At 49.2% G+C, this 20586-nt stretch overlaps 1 protein-coding gene across 10 annotated transcripts in view; it reads right to left on the reverse strand.

Annotated features, from left to right (window-relative positions):
- Window positions 1-317: 317 nt before the first annotated feature.
- The window catches only part of ESYT2 (extended synaptotagmin 2), an 84677-nt gene continuing 64408 nt past the window's right edge, over window positions 318-20586 (reverse strand). For 8 of the 10 annotated variants that reach the window (XM_027969082.2, XM_042249108.2, XM_060415247.1 and 5 more), the window contains 11 exons: window positions 20352-20447; window positions 15612-15674; window positions 11959-12033; window positions 11076-11162; window positions 9204-9353; window positions 7679-8064; window positions 6644-6742; window positions 4774-4905; window positions 3704-3809; window positions 3335-3384; window positions 318-3243 (listed from right to left, as the gene is read on the reverse strand). In XM_027969082.2, coding sequence (XP_027824883.1) covers window positions 3198-3243; window positions 3335-3384; window positions 3704-3809; window positions 4774-4905; window positions 6644-6742; window positions 7679-8064; window positions 9204-9353; window positions 11076-11162; window positions 11959-12033; window positions 15612-15674; window positions 20352-20447 — 1290 coding nt within the window. In that variant the 3' untranslated portion in view covers window positions 318-3197. The remainder of the gene's footprint in view (window positions 3244-3334; window positions 3385-3703; window positions 3810-4773; window positions 4906-6643; window positions 6743-7678; window positions 8065-9203; window positions 9354-11075; window positions 11163-11958; window positions 12034-15611; window positions 15675-20351; window positions 20448-20586) is intronic. The other 2 variants (XM_027969083.2, XM_060415244.1) reach the window with 1 other exon arrangement.

Consider the following 20586-nt stretch of genomic DNA (forward strand, 5'->3'; position numbering starts at 1 on the left):
CTGCCTCCGGGGGTTTCCCTCCTTCTGTTCAGACCAGACTCTCTTAACAACTTCGCAGAGCTCTGGCTTTAAAGACTTGTTGTTTCTACTCATGATTATCTTTCAGAAGAGCTGTTTTCAAAACTCAGAGTCTGAGAGAGGCAGAGGAGTCAAGTTATGATGGAAACTAAGGAGTAATATCAGTGAGCTGATACAGTTTTGAAAACAAAAGAATTCACAAATAACATATACAAGTACTATACGAAACACACTTCAAACTGCCTGGTTCCACACTAAAAATTTTACTTCAAAAGACGAAGAATAAATCACAAGCCAGATAACACAAAAAGTTTTATTGAATAAATACATGCACTGTCATGTAAAATTAGTTGAGCAAAAAGGGCATTTTACAATAAAAAACAAAAACAAAAAAAACCCTCTGCTGTGTTCCATCTGCAGGGGGTGGTCCAGCTAGAATGGCGTTAAAGCAACAACCGCGTACAAACAACCACTATTTGCATTTGGCTTCAGTTCCTGACAAAGGAGGGCTGACCCTTGACGAGGAAGAAACTGTGGTGAACTTGGCTGTGAACTCGGCTGCGAGGCGTGTTTTGTTTTAACCTGAAGCAATGCCTCACGCTTCATACTTTAAGGCACAGGATAAGCAATAAAGTAACAACTCAAATTAACCAACATTAATTTTCCTTCCATTGGTTTGGGTCAAGGTAGAAAAGTTGAAGTTCCCTTTTCCCAGATGAAGCAGTTAGTCAGAACTGGTGACGAAGGTTCTGAGAACTGACTGTCCATCGCCAGGATCACGGAGCCCAGGGTCTGGCCTAAAGCCGAGTCTCAGCTGCCCCACTGGGCACAAGAGGTCTCCTCTGAAGGCCCGTTGGCCACAAAGGCAGAGTCCCGGCCTTGGAGTCATCTCTTCCCTTCACAGAGAATGGCGCTGGCTGCTGGGTCTGTGCAGGCCCCACTGGCTACACAAAGGGTGGGCATCGTGCAGCTAACTGGCTTTGTTTGGGTTTTGCCCCTTTGGTGGCATTTATTTTGCCTAATTGCTTAAGTACAGTGTTCCATGTAGAACATGTACTAGAACATGCTGAGCAGGTGGAGTGCCCGGCTGCAAGACCCAAATACCCGGGCTGTTGGCAGAAACCACGGATGTGCTGAATTTCAGTGAGTGTTTCCCTTCTTTTAGAAATTATGCCAGAAGCCCTTCAAAAACCCTGATTTTGGGGGGGAGCAGCAGGTACCTCATGGCTTGTGGGATCTCAGTTCCTGACCAGGGGTTATATCCAGGTCCCTGGTAGTTGAAACATCCAGCTCTTAGCACTGGACCGCCAGGGAATTCCCACAACAAACCCAATTTTTAAAGTCTCCAATCAATCTAAAACCACGGGCAGGCCTCTGGATTTAGTAATGACCGGCTTTTCTCCTGCTGCTAAAACACCAGAGTTAGGTGTTTCCTGTGCGGTCGTCAGGTCTGCAACGCCTCCTGCGCTGACGGAGGAGGTGGTCTCCGCTGGGGCTTCGGAGAAGCGTTACGGCCCAGGAAGCTGCAAGGGCACCGGGTCTGCACGGCTGCGTGAAACGTGTTGCTAGGCTCCGGGCTCCACCACCCCCCGGGGTCAGAGTGTGACGGGCCAGAGCTGAGCCCCGAGGGCAGGAGAGGCAGAGCAGAGGCAGCGTCCACAGGCACTTGGGCAGTCAGGCCCCGCGAGCGTCCAGGAGTCACGCGGGACGCACGGTGAGGTCGCTAAGCTCAGAGCCACATTTCCCCCGGTATTTACACAGGGCTGGAGGATGTCCTCATGGCTCAGGAAGTCATCTGCATCCCACAGCGTCGAATATTTAAAGCTTTCTGCACACGTGCACCGTGTTTGGGGCACGCACAGCTGCCGCAGGCTATGGAATCTCACTTCCCAAGAGGCTTGGGACCTTTATATACATGGATATAAAACATGCTTTTCCTAATCTAAGAAAAAATACTCCCAAATAAAAGTTGTACAACAACATCCCAATACTGAGGTCAGTCAAGGCATGAGGTGAGGAAACCCAGTAGGAGGTTACTGACAGCCTGCGGCCGCCGTGCCAAGACCCCTGGTCCCCGCGGTGGAAGCGCCGGCTCCGCCCCGTGCGCATCACACGTGCACCAGCCCCGCCCCGTGCGCGTCACACCAACACGCCTGCGCCGGTGGCGGCTTCCCACATCACGTCCTATCTGCTCACCCCGACCTGTCTCACAGCCTTTGCAGAGACAACCTGAGTTAGTCTTTCGTTTACAGCTGAGAAAACACTGAAAATTCCACAACAGACTAGCCGCTAACGCTGAAGTAATGTATTTCAGGGAAAGCATTATGCATCTGTACTGCTTCATGAGTAAGTTGTAACAAGCAACTAAAAATAAACTTAAGACATTCTATTTTATGTGAGAAATTTCAGATTAGTGCACTGTGAACCATGACAATTCTTGTGATATTTTATATTGCTCAGTTATACAACATTTTTCCTTATAAGCGCTACAACTGACTCCTTATAATACATCTTTATATTTATGAAAGTGTAAGTATTTTGCATATATTCTTTTACCATTTATAACGAGCAGAAATATACTAGCATTTACTAATCTTTCAGCTTTTCTTTTTAAAAAGAAACACCACAAAATAGGTCACTGAGAACTTTTTCCTGCAAAGACAAAAATGATTATTTGTAATAAGAATTTAATAAGTTTTAGAAGAAAAAAATATATATATTTCCTTGATCCATTTTCTCTGAATTTCAAACCAGCATGTAGAGATCATAAAAAATAGTCCATTTATATAGCATAGTACACCTCAGTGATATACAAAACAAGGCAATAATAAGCAGGTCCATACATCGGCTTCCTAGGAGAGAAGCCGACATACAGCTTTACACACACAACAGCTGGCCGCTATGCTATGCACACTGTGACAACTGCTGAAATACTCGAGGAAATTTAAACATACAAAACTTAATGCTAATATTGGCCAAATACGCCTAAAATACCGACATTTTGTAAAACCATCACGGGGCCAGTAACCAAGTCCGTGAAATTATGAGAAGAGCATGGGTGTGTCTTCGGGGTGGGGGGAGGGTGTGTCGGGGCGGGGCAGCGTGGGTGTGTCTTTGGGGCTGTGTGTGGGTTGTTGGTACAGGGCAGGCAGGTGCAGCTGGGGCTTCTTGGCAGCGGCCTACGTCACCACGGGGGGCCTCGTCCCGTCTTCTGTGAGGTCGTACCTGAGACATAGGAAGACAGCAGACATGCGGTCACGGGGGCCAGGCTCCCGAGCAGACTCTCGGGCTCCGTGTCTGTCGGGGGGACACTCACCACTGGGTCCAGCCTTTGGCGAGCTCTTCAGATGCCAGACCAACCAGCACCTGTCGGTCAGAAAACGCCTATAGAAGTGGGTTCTGACAACTTGAATTTTGGGTGTCTCGCTTTTCAATTTTTCCACCCTTAAGATCCACCCATGACCTATGGTCGATTATACCCAAGAGGCCCTTCCTGCAGCCAACAAACGGCCTTGCCGGCAGGTTAGCACGCAGTGTCCGTGGAGACGGTCCACATCGACACTGACTCAGAGCCCTCACAGCAGCTTAGCTGGCATGGGTCACCCGTGTGCATACCTCCAGTCTAAAATGCATACTTTGGGTCAAGTGTTTAGTTTTTGCAAAATGCAGAACTTTTTAAACCTACTTTGCCAAGAAGCCCTTTGTCTTTGGACAGGAAGCCGCCGCTGTTCTTCACGGCCACATCCAAGGTTCTCCTCTGCACGTCCGGCAGTGAGACGCTGAAATCAAAGCTGAAGCAGGAAAAGAGGATCACCCTACACTCCTCCATCCTTTTGCTGTGTTTTATTGTAACTAAAAACTGACATTTGTTTATGAGTCCACTCCAAACATGATCTTTGTTTCTTTACTGTAGAAGTGATCTCTTCAGCTAGATGTTTAAACCTGGCCCTTCAGGAAGACTGTTTCCTGAGTCCCCCCCCATTATTTCCCAAACACAGCAGGAGACTGGAACCCTAAACATGCGAAGCTGACCCTGTGGCCCCCGGTGTGGACACAGTGCCTGACTCCTGGGGAAAACCTAGGCTGTGGTGTGAGACACCTGGGCAGGCCAGGCTAGTCCCTCCCCTGCAGACCGAGGGGCGAGAGCTCAGAGCCCCGTGTGAAGAAGACCAGCACCCTCAAAGCAGCCTTGTGGAGGAGGCATCTGCAGGCAGCTCCTGGCGGCTGAGGCCAGAGGCTGCCGGACAAGCCTCCAGCAGCCAGGCTGGCAAAGCAGAGGACGAGGTCGGAGGCCTCGCAGGGACACGTGGCTGTGCTGGTCTTCCCAGAGTGAGCAGCCTGACCCCCGGCTTTGCAGGTGGGTCCCCAAACTTGTAGCGGCTGTGGCTGACCGAGACCGGCGCCTGCTCATTGGTTTCTGGCCTCGGTTCAAGTGCAGTCACAGGTCAGAAGGCACGGTGAGCAACTAGTACTTTCAGTGACGGAATGTAAACCGAATCAGTGGACGTCAACATCATTCAACTTGTCGTCTCCCCAGATGTCGGCGGTGTTTGAGCCACGTGGACTGGGGTCCAGCCACATGTGTGCAGGCCAAGGCTGCTGGGGTGTGGTCTGAGGATCCATGTGGTACTCAAATCTATCAACAAGCCCCCGACTGCTCACAGGGAGGTGTTTCTCGGTCAGCCTCCCCACAGGCACCACCAGGCCTTCCTCGAAGGGTGGTGTGGAGCGTCCGCCCTGCAGCGTGGACCATACCTCTGATCAAACACGGGGTTCAGCGTCTTCTTCGACACGTGTGTTTTCCTCCTTCCCGACCTCCTCTTGTCTGGTAACAAATACAGGCGGACGTAGGGATCAGAGCCATCCTCAGAGAAGGCGATGAGGTTCCTGGTAACACAGACCAGGGAACACTGGGTGTTAGGTCTAGAAACACAGCAGCGAGCGAGTGAGCAAGATCCTGCCCCACGCTCGCACGGATCCCAGCGCTGAGGACTCGGGGGGCGACTGTCCTCTCCCCTGCCCCACGCTCGCACGGATCCCGGCGCTGAGGACTCGGGGGGCGACTGTCCTCTCCCCTGCCCCACGCTCGCACGGATCCCGGCGCTGAGGACTCGGGGGGGGACTGTCCTCTCCCCTGCCCCACGCTCGCACGGATCCCGGCGCTGAGGACTCGGGGGGCGACTGTCCTCTCCCCTGCCCCATGCTCGCACGGATCCCAGCGCTGAGGACTCGGGGGGCGACTGTCCTCTCCCCTGCCCCACGCTCGCACGGATCCCGGCGCTGAGGACTCAGGGGGCGACTTTTCTCTCCCGTGCTCACGGGCTTCCAGCAGCCGCGGAGGTGGCCTCAGCCTGTCTCTTCAGCCCAGAGTCTGGGGGACGCTCTGACTCCCTGCTCTGCTGCCAACAGGGAAACCACAGCATCGCCCTCCACACTGCTTCACTGGCCCTCCCAGAGAGGGACGCGGCCGCCTCCCGGGAGGCCCCGGAGAGGGAGGGACGCGGTCAGCCTCCCGGGAGGCCCCGGAGAGGGAGGGACGCGGTCAGCCTCCCGGGAGGCCCCGGAGGCCGTGCAGCTGCAGTCCTCAGGACCACTCCCTGGCCTCTGCTCAGGCCAAGGATGCCCTCCTCTGCCTTCCGTCCCCCTGAACCCTTCTGTCACAGACACATGCCCACCTCCTCCTTGCTGCTCTTGTCCCAACAACTGGGCCAAACACACCTAGTATTTAATTACAGCTGATCTTGAACTGCACAGAGGTTAAGGACCTATGTGGACCTATGTGGTTCAGAATCGGCTGATCCCGCGGAGTCAGCCAATGGCAAGTGGTGTAGAGTGGTGATATTTAGGACTGAAAAAAAATGTTCGTGTTGGTGTAGCCACACTGCTCAAACCTACGGTGTCCCAGGCTCAACTGTCCCTGCAGCCATTTCCAACTGCTCACTCATCTCGAGGAGCCCGAAAGCCCAGAGGAGGGTCATCTGGCCAGCCTGCTGCTCTGGAAGCTCTCCGAGGAAGCACCTCAGCAGCAGGAACACAGGAGGTGCTCAGTAAATAAGCACGTGTTAAACTGACCTACGTGCTCACATAATCATGTTTCTAAACATTAATAATTTTTCTTCCCTGTTTCCAACACTTTTTTAGAACATCCAAATTTTTATATCACCTATTTACATCAGAGCTACTAGTGAGACCGACAAGTCTCATACAGAGACTCAACAAGTCTCATACAGAGACCGACAAGCCACATGAAGAAAAATAACACCGTCACCACTAACAACACACACAAGCACAGCGGCACTGCCGTCGCGCGCTGTGCTCACCGAGTGCACACCGGGCGGCCTCGGCCTCGGCCTGCTCGTCCTGAAAGGCTATAGCTGCTCCTGCCATGACCCCACAGACCTGCCTGGATCTTCTGAACTGTTAGCTGCTCTGGAAACTGAATCCCCAAAGACACTTCAAAAACAGAAAAATACACCCGTTATTGTGTCTACAGGCTCAGTAACGGGGTATTTAAGGGAGTATTAAAAGCAAACAAAATGGTTGTGAACAGAATATGTCATGAAAACCAGGATCACAGTCCCTACTCAGAGCCCGCCTGCCTGCTCTGCTCTGCGAGGACGCTCACCTGCAGGCGTGCACGACCACCACCAGCTTGTTCCTCTGCGAGCTGTGCCGGATGGTCAGCTGGATCTGCCCCAAGGGGGACTGTCCCAGGGTGGTTCCGCTGGGGAAACACAGCGGAGAGTGAGCTCTACAGATGGCTCAGAGGTTGTGAGCACATTCCTTCCCTCGCATGAGGAGGTGGCAAACCGACGAAGGGGAACCCTGTCTAAACTTCTGGGCCCAAATGGACCAGCAGGATTCACATTCCACTCAAGGGTTCAATATAGCCCAATTCCTAAAAGCTGGGGCCCAAAGTAAATCAAGACAGGGGCTCTCCTTACAGACATCAACTCTCTGTCTTCCTGAGGCTCTGTCTACCCGGGCACTGCCCGAATCTGCGCTCCTTTCTCAGAGCCCCCGGCCCCAGCCTCGAGGGTCATCTGATGAGGTCATAGCCTCGGCCTGTCTCAGGCTGAAGCACAGAGCTCGCGGGCGGAGGGGTGCTCTCTCTGTACCACCTGGCCCACCTCACACTAAGCGTAGCAGGGCAGCAGAGGAAGCTGCTTCAAAAGGCAAGTCTCTCTTCCTGCCAAGAGGAAAAGGCTCACATCTGAGGCTCAGGGTAACCACAGACTCTGTCCTTATCTAAGGGAGCCATGAACACACCTGTGACAAATGGGCGTGAGTAGGAAATCCACACAAACATCCCCAGACAAAGCGCTGGGTGGTGCAGCGGGTGTGAACCCAGCATGAAAGAGCAGGGCTGTCCTCAACAACAAACACGCCCCACCAGGCCTTTCCGTGACCCGGGCTAAGGTCCAACAGGTCCGCTCTAGATGCTGCCTTCCTGACCTGAGGATCACCCCACTGTTCTTAATTTAAGCTTTAAGTGAGCCAAACACTAGGCACCAGAAAACAGCAGGTTTACTCTGAAAGCCAGAGGCTCAGGCAGCAAAAGGGCCACACTGCCTGAAACCGTCTGGTTAAGACTGCATTCCCCCCCCAGAGCCCCGGGGGCCCGCGTCAATTCCACAAGAGCGAGGGCACGTCTAGTTACTTCTCAAGCTGCCGCAGCCTCTGCCGCAGCTCCTGTGTGGCGATGGGCAGCGAGATGTCTGAGGCGATGCTTGGGGTGGGCTCCTTGACAGAGATGTGGCTGGGGGAGCCGGCGGGGCCCGCCTGGAGGCTGGAAGAGCTCCGGCCGAGGTCCCTTGGGCCCTGCAGGCCGGCCTCTGCAGGCAAGCCTTGCTCCTCCATGCCAGGCCTCTCACCGCCCCCGGCGACCGGCGTGGATGGGGCCATGCCGCTGTCACCCGAGCCCGGCGACGCAGACATCTGAGGCCTGGCAGAGACTTTCCTCCCTTCCTTGGACACAGAGGGCCGTTTTACTTGAGCTGAGTGCTGGTGGTCCGGAGGCCTCTCCTGCTTCTCAAGGTGGAGCACCTCGGGGTGAAAACAGACCCAGGATGAAAACCGCTGATGCTGGTCACAGGCTCACGCGTGAACAGCTTTAGGGATCCTCATTTGCAAAGTTTCTTTAAACCCTGGCACAAAACATTCAAAGCATCCGACCTGTTTAGCTATCCTACCACATCACAGAAAGTGTAAAACAGGAGTGTGCCCGTCACTCAACAGTGCAAGCACTCTGGCCTCTGCTGGCAGCCACTCTTGGCACGGTGGTGGCAGCTTTGTGGAGGAAGAGCCCAGGTCGTAACTCCTCCTCCACAGACCCCCATCCCACCATCTTACAAGTGATCACGGAAAAAGAGGCTGCCAGACTCTGAGGGTCGACGTGCAAGCAGCCCCACCCCGCATGCTCCTTCCATACCTGCTGTGTGTGTGCACACATCCCCTGAGCAGCCTACACGTGAACCCCTGGCATCGGGGGTCATCTCGGCAGCCTGAAGCCTCTCCCCAAGTAAAGCTGCAGCCAACAGCCCCAGTGCTATGCTGGCCCCAGGAGCTGGGCTTCCAGACATAGAGCTCTATGATTCGCCACTGGAGACACTGTGGTCCCACCTGGAGGGGCTGTGACCAGGCCCAAGGAGACTGCTTCTACCACACCCTCCACAGACTACTAAATTTTTTAAGAAGTTGGTTCTTCATTTAAATTTGCATTTTAAAAATTGGAGAGTTTTAGCACTTTCCCATATGTTTGCCAGTTTTATTTTCAGCATTTCCTTAGGTACTTACAAATGAATCATTGTCTATTTTGGACAGAATTTGTCTTTCCTGTAATCTCTACCATCTTACAGTTTTATTAAATTCTCCCTTCTGAACGACTTTGAAAATTTAACAATAGCAGAAAACTTTATTGATCCAGACAGCAATACTTTCTGGGCCAAAGGATAAAAAAAAACCAGACTGGCTGGACTCATCTGAAAGTGTGAGGAACTGGCTCCGGCCTGCTCAACAGCCAGGAAACACCGCTGCCATCAGCGTCTGAGCACAAGCCTTGGTCACAGCTCCCCTGAACTACACAGCCCTCAGCAATCGTCTGCACACTCCCCCCCGCCCTGCGTCTGGCACTGTGACCGTGTCCACCCGGGACCCTTCCCCCAACCACTCTGGACACTCAGTACCCTGAGCGCGAGCTTCATCTTCAGAGAGCTGTTGGGACCTGAGTTGCTGAGCTGGAACCGCTGGCTCAGGGTCATGTCCTCGCGGGCGAGCAGCTGGCTGAGCGGGATTCTGAGGTTCCCCAGGGAGCACTGGTGCTGCTCATCGCGCACCTGCCAACACACAGAGCGCTCAGCGTGGAGACAGAGATAGGACACGCAGGGGGCCCAAAACCTGGGTGTCAAAGACACAGCTCAGCCTCCCCTTCTCAGCCATGTGTCCATAAATGGAGCAGGAGGAAAGCTCCTCAGGGAAACCCAACACTGTATCAAGTGGAGCTACAGGGCACCAGTGTCACAGGGCCGCCATCTCCTCCTCACAGGCATACTGAGAATAAGAGATGGAAAGTCTCGTCCAAAGAATCTGCTGCAAGAGCCCTGAGCCGGAGGCAGCAGTCCATGCAGACCCGGAGCTCAGAGAGAAGCGTCGTAAGTCCTGTGGGAATGGTGACAACACATCTTCCTAGTGCTATGCCAAGTCTCTGCTGGGTAAACGTGGACACTTACTTATGGAGAAGACACATTTCTAAGTTTCTTTTACGCTTTCTATTCAGAATCCACAGTACCTGCTTTAAAGGTGTGGCAATATCTGGCTGCTGAATAATAACTTTCAGCTTCACCTCTACAACAGGAGCTATTCCTGTTAGACTGTCACGCTGCAGACCGTTTAAACAGAAAGAGTGAGAACTTTGATGGTTTCATAGGCTACACAAAAACGACCAAATGAGCTACCTACACATGAAAACCTAAAAGCCTCATTGCTTACTTTTTAAACTGTAAACACAAAAGCATTTTAGAATGAAATAACTAAGTTTACAGAACTTGAAAAGTTATTGTTGTAAATTCAAGGTCCAGTTACTATCAATTATTTTGTGAGTGGGCTTCCCAGGTGGCTCAGTAGGTAAAGAACCTGCCTGGAATGCAGGAGACACAGGTTCAATCCCTGGGATGCAGTGCAAAAATTATCTTTTAAAATTATTATCCCGTCTTATTCTTTTTCTTAAATTGAAGTACAGTTTGTAACATTAGTTTTAGGTGTACGAACGTGATTGAATAATTTTACAGACTAGACTCCATTTAAAGTTATCACAAAATAATGGCTCTGTTTCTCTGCGTTGCACCACACACCTTTATTCTTATTTATGATGCAAAAATTCTTAATACAATTTTAGCAAATTAAATTGAGTATGTAAAAAGGATACTACATCACAAGTAAGCGGGGTTATTCCCCCAAAAAGGTTTGCCTGCAAGGCTTTCTAATGTTAAATCTTGAAAATCAATAGAGGTTTATAAAATTTAAGATTTGAAAATCAGTACTGCATTTCACCATGTTTACGAACTTCAAAAGGAAAAACCACATGATCATCTCAAACATCATAGAAAAGTCTTTGACAATATTCAACATCCACTCATGACAAAAACCTATAGCAAACCAGCAGAAGTAGAAAGAAACTTCCTCCAACATCAGACTTAGCCACAGGGAGATATCCAAGCTGTGCCTCAGGACCTGAAGGAGGCAGAGGTGTCCACTCGGGCCGAGGCCGGGCGGGCAGTGAGGCAAGGGAGGAAGGGAGGTGCCTGACTGGGAGCAGGCAGCATGCAGCAGCGCCCGGGGCGCCCGCGCAGCAAGGCTGATAGCGCCGTCAACATGCAAATGCCAGCTGCAGCTCTAGACACCAGGAACAATCAGCCAGAAGGTGAAGACTGAAAACCCCTCCCGCCCTGCTGCTCACACGCGCAGCAGGGACACATCTGGTGGGTCCGTGGTGGCAGTTCTCTGCGTGCTGTGTGACGTGGGGATATAAACACATCTATGTAAACATGCGAATAAATTACCTCCACTTCGAGCTCCTGGCGCTTGGGATTGTGAATGAAGAAGGTGAAATTTTCCTCCCACACAGGTTCGTTGGTTTTGTACCGAATCTGAAATAAATATCCTGAATCAGCTCTAGGATGTCTTCTGTGGACAAGTGCAGCCAGCACCATGTATGGAAGCTGAGATGACACCTGTTTTCTGGGCTGTGCTGTGCTTAGCCATGTCTGACTCTTTGCGACCCCATGGACTGTAGCCCGCCAGGCTCCTCAGTCCTTAGGGATTCTTCAGGCAAGAACACTGGAGTGGGTCGCCTACCCCTTCTCCAGCTGGGCTGTGCTGCTAGGCATCAACTATGCAAGCTGCCGTGTGTCAGGGGGATGACCGCCAGCAGCTCCCAGCCCAGGTCCCGGCCCCGCCACAGCGCGTCATCTGCATGGACAGCCCCCACTCCCCTGGCCTGTGGAGTGCTGCTTGTCAGGAAGTTTCTTAAATTAATGGTTAGCAGCCAAAAAAAGGGAGGAATTCCCAAAATGTTTCCCGAAGGTAGCACATGTTATAGCAACAGCAATGTCTTCTATTCAATTCTCATTTCGTGAATTTTAAGTACACCGTTGTCTTTTAAACAAAATATTAGTAGTGCATTCAAAGGAAACTGAGAAGTTTGTCCCATGTCATCTACCCATGAAATCAAGCAAAAACATAATTAACAAATTCATGTCTTTCTCATGTTATTTTTAAGTGAATATATTTTATTCCAAATTAAGTAACTGATTATCAAATGATTGATTTGAGAATACAAAACAAAGACATGGAAGCCAACAGTCTCAATACCTGCACCCTCCCCTCCTCAACGGAGCCTGTGGCAGGAAGGTCGCAGGGGCAGTCAGAGCGTCACCGCCTTACCTTGCTCTCCTGGGCCGTGTGACCAACGGACATTTGGACGAGAGGGTTTGGGTTGCTGTTTACCTTCTTCCCAGACTATCCGAAAAGAGAAAATAGATAAAATCAATAAGCATGTCTTAAAATAGGGATTACTAAAGATGGAATTACTGCTTATATTAACAGTCATTTCTATTTACTTCTGATACTTCAGCTACAGGGAGTGTCTAGACACGATTTAAGTGGAAAACAATTCATTGCTAAGCACCCCCCAAAGCCATAACTGTATCTACATAAAGCAATGAAACTTGTATTTGCAAACAATTTTAAAACGTTCAGGTATTTTACGTTGAAAGCAAGCAACCCTGGAAAAGTGGAATCTTCCGAAAACCTTTCACGTTAATTCCAGCTCTGAAAACTCAGGTAACGAACTGAACCAAGTGAGACAAATGGAAGGAGAAGCACAGGAAGGACAGGTGTGAGAGCCTGCGGTTCAGAACAGGCTTTTTGGTTGGAATCTTAAAAACACTAACGTGTCAGAGGCATGTTTCTACATTTTTAATTTAGTATCTTCTGCTTGAACATGTAGCAATCTTCAAATCTTGCTTACCAGCTGCTAAGTAATTTTGACTGGAAGAACAGACATCAATCTGAATTGCATTTAAGCGGATACAAATGCAATGAGAAACATTCAGGAATAAGCTAAAATGGTAAGAAGCATACTTTAGTACAGACAGCTGACAGAAGAGAACACGGTAAAATGCAACATATGAGGTTTATTTGTAACTTAGCCCCACAAGACGATGCAGTTAAATATTTGTGTTAGTGGAAATTAGAAGAAAGTCACAAAGTGTTTTTAAGTTAAGTAATTTTAGAGTCAATCCTCAACACTGCAGCAATGACAGATGTGAAATTTATGATTATTAGAATAAAATATTACTAGCCCGAACCTACTGTGATAATCTAGTTTCTGGTTCAGCTTTCTGATGTGAATTAATTCTGCAAAATGAAATAAACACTGTTAAAAAAAAAAACCAAGGCTACAGACTACTTCGGGAGAATACTAATCTCCCCTAAATCCACTCCTCCTTCCCTTAATGTGAGAGCCCTGGGGCCGTAGCTGAGCACACATCCTGTGGGACAGGGATACTGTTTCTGAATCTCCCTGGGGGAGGTGTGGCCCCATAGAGGTCTAGGGGTCTTGCCTTTGCTGTGTGCCCCTTTTGGCTGGAGGCATGGAGCACCACAAGCCACAAGTCAGCAGTCGGTGGCATCCAAGGGAAATACACTCCTGTCTCACTTACGCTACTGCTACTTTTGTGTCTTTGATACTGAAGCTAACTTTACACACTTAATTAGTCTCTGAAAAAGTAGCCATTCGTCCCTATTTACTGTAGCTTATCAATTTAAATACATTCCCCCGGCCTCTTGTCTAAACACTCTAACATTTCTGAAAACAAAATGAAACTTACAATGGATGACTTTAAGTGCCTGCTTTGGGGCAGATCTATAGCAGAGTGGCAGCTATCACTGCCTTCCCCAATTTATTTTGCTTATATCTTCCTTTTATGTGTGTGTGTGTGAATGGCATCCTAAAAAATGTTTATCCTAAGTCTAAAACTTCTTTCAGTAAGTGTAAGATAAATGCTGTCAAACCTTAACTGGCACCTTATTTTCTTTCTTTGTTGTTGTTGTTGTTTAGTTACCAAGTTGTGTCCGACTCATTTGTAACCCCATGGACTGTAGCCTGCCAGGCTCCTCTGCCCAAGGGATTTTCCAGGCACGAATACTGGAATGGGTTGCCATTTCCTTCTCCAGGGGATCTTCCTGACCCAGGGAATCAAACTGCAGTCTCCTGTGTTGGCAAGTTGGCTTTTACCACTGGGCCAGGAAGGAAGCCCCTGGGTTCTTTCTCAGTCACATACAGAATAACGGTGTTGAGTCATCCCTCGGTATCTGCTGGGGCTTGGTTCCAAGACCCCATCAGGATGCCAAATCCAAAGATGCTCAGATTTCACTTATGAAATGACCTAGTATTATCCTCTGTATAATTTACGTCGTCTCCAGATTATATGCAATACCTAATAAAGTGTGTAAATGCTATGTAAACAGCTGTAAACACAATGTAAATGCTGCTATTTGGAGCTTTCTGTAGATTTTTCCAGGGTATTTTCGATCCTAGATTGAACTTGTGGATACAAAATCCGCAGATACCGAGGGCTGACTGTCCTGAAATGGATGATATTCTGGATGCTATGAAAAAAGGTTACATCAGTGACTAAGTCTTATATCAGGACGCAATATTCAAAATGCTTCAGCACCAGACAGACACACAGGGTATAGTGAAAACAGGAGTTTTTAAAGTCAGACTATCTTAAATCTACATCTTAGCTTTTCTCTACTTGATTACTAAGATCTACATGTTATTTCATTTATTTGAACCTCAGTTTTCATGGGCGTAAAACCATTTCCAGAACCGAGTTGTTAGGCTTAAATAAGGTAACACAATAGCAATTAAAAATATACGGGTTCTGCTAGCGACACTGGGCACTTTAAATGCACAATCTCAGTTAACAAACTCGGCACTCCCACAGGGGTGAGAACGTCAGCTCCGCTCCGCTCCAAGGAGCAAAGCAGGGAGGCTTCTGCTGCCTACTGCAGGGCCCACTGACGAGCGGCTGGCTGTGCAGGGGTTCAAGCCCTGCAAGTCTAGTCTACCTGGAGAGCCTTCATTCTAGCCATCACGCTCTGCAGGTCAATAATCTTCCCTTACCAAAGAAGCGGTGAGCCAAGGCTGTGGAGATGTTCCTTCCCAGCGCTCTGGTGAGGAAATGCCCCACTAACCAACTACTACTCCAAAGGAGATCCACCTCCCCTCCTCAGTGGAGTGTGCTAAGGGCTTTCTAAATCCTGTATCAACGCAGAATGCTAGTCTTCCTCTTTTGAAGTTTAACTTATTCTTCTGGATGAAACTGATCAAAACCCACCGTCGATTCCTTTGCATAGAATTAAAAGAACTACACTGAACTCCTCCCGCATTCCCCTAAATATTTAAGCTTAAAATAAGGCCTCAAAGAAATCAGAAAAAAATAGTAAAACATTTTTAATTTAGCAAGAAAATACATGTGCATGTCGTTTTAAGAAGTGGAGCTTAGTTTTCAATAAACCTCATTCAATGAGATTTACAGCTTCTTGAAAGATCTGCCACCCAGCGAGCAGCACCAAAAGCCCGAGGCCACCGACCCAGAGACGGCCCTGGTGTGGCATATTGGAAGAGGCGATTTTTTAATGGGAAGTCACAGTGCACTGGGCACACATTCTAATCATAGTCTAAAATTGGTTACGATTTTAAACAGAACTTCCATCTTACCATTTTCACAAACTCAAATCCAATTAAAGTACAGATGATTTAAAAGCATCTTAGACACTGCTGCCTAAGGCCAACAGGACAAAAGTCTAATTGATCACATTGATATCTTACAAATTTATCATCAAAGTTGATTTAAATTCTTCTAACTACTAAATTCTTTAACAATAAAAGTAGCCTCTCTTCAACCAAACAAGTAATTATTACTCTATTACTTTGTGAAGAATCTGTCAATAAACCTATATGGGTTAAAGCATCATCTCTTTCAATATGTTTTCATCAACTTTCGAAGGGAAAACTATTAGTTTACCTTTAAAGCTTTCTGAATTGCAGCCTTCTTCAAGACATCAGGGTTAAATTCTAATGGGTTACTCTTTCAAGTCAGAAGAAAATGAATATACCAAGGGTTAATAAACGTGCAATGAGGAGTTTATGTTAAGGTTAATGACATGAAAACTTATGAGAACAAAAATTTTTTTAAACAAAACCCACAAAGAATTACACAAAGAAACAGTAAATATTAGCTGTAAAAGTATCTTTATGTCCAAGATTTTCTTAGACTAAACCTTTAATCTGTAAACATTAAAACAGATCAGCCTCTACATCACTGTTCTTTTACTCCCACCCCTCTCGTCTTTGGGATTTGAAAAATCCAAAAATGACACCTGAGGAAAAGGGTTCTGTTTGCTCTCCTTAGCTCGAACAAACCCTAGGATTTGTCCCTTGAAAAAAATCGTAACGTTTCAACCATAATTAAGCTGAAGGTTTCATCTAAAGTACAAATCAATGGGCCAGAGACGCCCCAACTGCTCTCCAGCCAATCATATCCTGGAAGAGCAAATGGTACCTTTCTTCCTTCTGAATTTTATCTTCTCATGAAAAAAACACCACAGCAAAGATGGGACCTGATCTGCCTCGTCCCCTCTACAAGCGAGCAGCACAGAAGCGGATCAGACCATCTCAGAGGCTCCCCTCGCTTTAAAGGTGTGCTGTTCTGTTACTATCATTATCACGGGCTTCACGTCCTGCCTTCATTGGTTTAAACTCATCACTTCATTGCCCTCAAAAAGGCAAGCTGGAGTTGCTCTGCAAGAGCCTTAGAGGATTAACATTTAAGATGAGAGATTTTATCACCTGAGTTGGAATTAACTTCAAATAGAGTGTTATTCTTTATAAAGCACCCTGGAACTGTGGGTCCAGCAGATCCCCTTGGGGTGGGGCTGGGCCGGGCTGGGAACTGCAGCCCTGAGGCTGAGGAGAGCTGAGTGCAGACATCGAGAACCCATCCTGCAGCTAGCTCCCTCTCTACAGACGTGACCTTACTGCATGCGTGTTACTCCAGCGTGCACCAGCTGACGTGATGCAAGGAGAGAGGCTCTGGTGTGGGCTAAGTGAGCAAGAGGAGCCATGTGAGGGCATGGGAGGCTGCCCAGGCCTGGGGCGAGACCGAGCTCGGTGGGGGCCCAGCGTGAAGCCTCTGGACATCACTGCCGGCACTGGGGCGACTCACCGCCAATAGTCACCTGCGCTGTTCCCAAGCGCGAGCTGAAATTACCTTTGACAGAGTGCGTAGGAGCACCTCGCCAAGGGCTCCACGTCACACAGCCAGCATCTCTGCAGGTGGAGTGGGCATAAGTGCAAACAGCACTCCTCCCAGACAGACTCCATAGACAGCACTATGGACTCACAGCCTGAGTGAAGCGGTGACAAGTTCACTTTATACGAGGATGGACTAGACAGGAGGGTGGAGAACTGGGCTCTGGGTTACACGGCTGAGTTCAGAGCATCCTGGCTCTGCGGCTTCCTAGAGGCAACCCTGGTCTCTAATCTCAGCACCTCATCGAAGAAGGGATCCCGCTGGCCTGAGACGCAATGAGCTCTGCACGCAGAGCCCTTGGAAAGTGCTCGGGAGATGCATGTGGTCACGGAGGCCTTTGTGGGTCAGAAAACACCCTCTTGTTCCTCTGGCCAGAGGAGGAGGTCCAAGTGCTGAGGCCACAGGATAAAGAGGCCCTTTCCAGCTTGGGAGCAAGGTCTGTGTGCTGAGGTTTCCAGATGGGACCAGGGGTGAAAGCACACTCATGGGGCTGAACAGGAGGAGTGTTTTGAGCAGCAGAAGGTACCCGAGTGTGGGGCTGGCAGCCACCCAAAACCTCCGCTGGAAATAGCAACAGGCTCAGCCATTGGGGATAGCTGACAAAGGGACAGATCTACAACATACTGAAAACCAGAGGGGGGAAGTGATCAATCTATCCAGATTCATTTTGCAGGACTTTTTGGTGACACCTATATATTTGAATCATCACGCAGAGTATGTGGTTTTCATAACTCAGGAGGAAAGTTAGTTTGGATAAATCAACACCTTAGCTAAATATAACAAAGCAATTAAAAAATTCCGACACAAGGTCAGAAGCATTTCCTATAAAAGGAGCAGCTACAGAAAACAGCAGCTATGCAGCCAGCTCGGCTGGCAGGGCAGCAGCTTCCAGCACAGGCCCCACTGGGACACTCCTGGGAGCGACCGGAAGCAGCAGCTAGAGGCACAACCGCCGCCTCCTGACCCCCCAACAGGAGGGGGCAGCAGCCCACCCGCCCTCGTTTGGCTTGACTGTCTCCATCCATTAAATGGGGCAAAATGCTGCTCCCCGCCCCTTTTTTAAAAAATAAGAATAAATTGAGTATGCATGCTGAAATAAAAATGAAACAAATGAGCTTTAAGAATCTCACTAGCTATTGAGTTAAATCAATAATTAGTTTCTAGACTAAGGACATCGGCTTTCTCTGAGCCCGAAGCAAGGGAGACTAACTCTGCTAAAAGGACCAGAACAGTGCCAGGAGCCTAGGCTCGAGCACAGACTCAGGAGACACAGGGGTGAAACCACTTCCCAGACAAAGGCCAGAATGCTCAGCTACCCACCCCGGGAATTCTGGGAGCTCCTTAAAAGCAGCAAATCGTAAAGGCAACATACGCTCCTTCCCCCAGGAGCTCCGCGCACACGGGGGAGAAGGCGCATCTTCAGGCAGCAGTGAGCGTCTGTCTCACCACTGTTCCCGGGGCCTCGGGGCCTTTATGGAAAGCCAAGGTCTGATACCCCTTGTGTCTGGTCAGGAGGAGAAAGGAGATTTAAGGAAGATTTCTGAAAGCTTGCAAAGAAATATTTACATCTCACATTGAGATGAACCATAAGAAAATCCATTTTAATCATTACAGCTTCACTGTTTCCTCAGATGATTTTAAAAAATAATAATTTTCAGGGCCAGGAGCAGCGTCAGAGCCCAAGGCTCCTCCATGGCTCATCGGGCTGGTCCACCTTGGTATCAGATGCAGTCACCAGTGTTAGTTAAAGCAGAGTTACGTTTCACAAGACAAGCACGAGAGCAGCACTCACAGGAACGGAAAGCATGCAAGACGGAAAGGCATGCGCGTCATTCCGGCACCGAGCAGACGGCACTAATCCCCAGTCCACATTCTAGCAGCCTCCACCAAACACAAGAAGGAAGAACACTGAGAACTCACAAATAGTGCTCTATAGACTGAGGCAGTATTTTCACAAAACACTAGTCCCGACGCTCGCCTCTCTTTTAAGTAGCCACACCCAAAGTTTCCCTCGTAGATACTCTTGGGAAAGTGGAAATGGGAGGAGAAAGCAAAGAATGGTGGGTTGTGGTCAATGGAGGCACAGAAGCACTAAACCCAGGATGCAACAGGCAGAGTCAGAGAGCCGCACGGAGACGCAGGGGCGCCGCACACCCCCGTCCCAGCAGGCCCACGGGTGGGGCTGCTCAAGACCTCTGCCTCTGATGGCCAGAGCACACTTCATGCACAGAGTGGCCTTCCAACAGCAGGCTGATACATTCACGTTCCTTTCTGTCTCTCGCTTACGTGACACCATTCCGTTTTAATTTAATGTGACAAAACACACAGTTCTCAAGAGAAGCCCCTTCGCCACTCCTTCCCTCTATTCTAAAACATACAGCAAACTCAGTCCCATCAGGCACTATAAAAGACTTCAAAACTTAAACTGTGTTTGAAAACAAAAAGTTCTACCGTACAAGTAATTCTGCAGAAAGGTTAAACCTTCACTGAAAGAAAGGGTACAATTATACACATTTATAAACACAGTTAACATCTTTGCAAAATGAAAAAAACAGATGATCAATCAGATTTTAATTGTTAAAAATTTAAATAAAACAGAGATGCACGAAATACATCAAGTCTGCTTTTGAGCAAAGCTAAATAATGTACCATTTAAACCCTGGAGAAGTGCTGAACAGAATTAGGGTGTGCGTTTCATGAGGTAAAGGGACAGGGCGGGGTGACCACGGTCAGGAGGGACGCCTAGGCACGCACCCGCAACAAGGATGCACGCAGGGGGCACACACGGGGCCCTCAGGTGACTGGGCACCGACTACCAGGCCGTCTCAGGAGGAAACGCCCTGCCTCTGGAGACAGCAGTCTTTAACAAAGCTGGCCTCCAGCACGATGGAATGGAGCAGACAGGCCATCTGTTGAACAGGCAGACGGGCTCTAAAACATGCTGTTGCAGCGGTGAACTCTGATGACAAGCCAGTGCCCTCAGCGTGGAGGCAGCGCCACAGCAGGGCTGGCTCGCTCGCCTCCTCCTCTCCAAGCGCTGGCACCATCTGTGAAACTGTCCTCCACGGAGCGTGCTCGGGGCTAGAAGCCGTGCGCAGGGCATCCCTGCCTCCATGTGGCCCCTCACCCCACTGTGCCACAGCCGGGGGGATGCCAAAGGGATTCGATTTTCATCTTCAGGCATGAATTTCAGTAATCAGCACTTTCCCACAGGGTATTTTCTTTCCTAACTACTAACTGCATTCTTTTCCTGTGTGCTAAAACACGTCAGTGACTTCTGACCACCCTGGGTAAGCCAGGAAGGTGGAAAGTAACACTACATTCATGAAGGGAGTGCAGCTGTACCCCTCTCCACCGCTGCTCTCCTGGGCTGCAGGAAAGGGAAAGCACAGCAACGCGCACAGAGCACATGGCTAAACCCAGCAGGAGCCGCTGCCAGAAGCCAGCACCTACCGGAAGGTTCCGGGCCGAGTCCAGGTACAAGATGAGCAGCGAGGAGGACAGCCCGTCATCGGCTTGGTCTTTGTCAGCTCTGATGTCTGTCAGCACCTACAGCGGAAGGGAAAAGCCTCAGCAGCTGGGTTTCCAAGCTTCCTGTTTCTATCTAATTGTGCCTACACTGCTCAAGAAAACAAGGAAGATGGAAAAATAAGCATCCCATATACGCAGCACAGAGAATGAACACGAC

The sequence above is a fragment of the Ovis aries genome, chromosome 4 (assembly GCF_016772045.2).
Source record: "Ovis aries strain OAR_USU_Benz2616 breed Rambouillet chromosome 4, ARS-UI_Ramb_v3.0, whole genome shotgun sequence".
NCBI classification, from domain to species: Eukaryota; Metazoa; Chordata; class Mammalia; order Artiodactyla; family Bovidae; genus Ovis; species Ovis aries.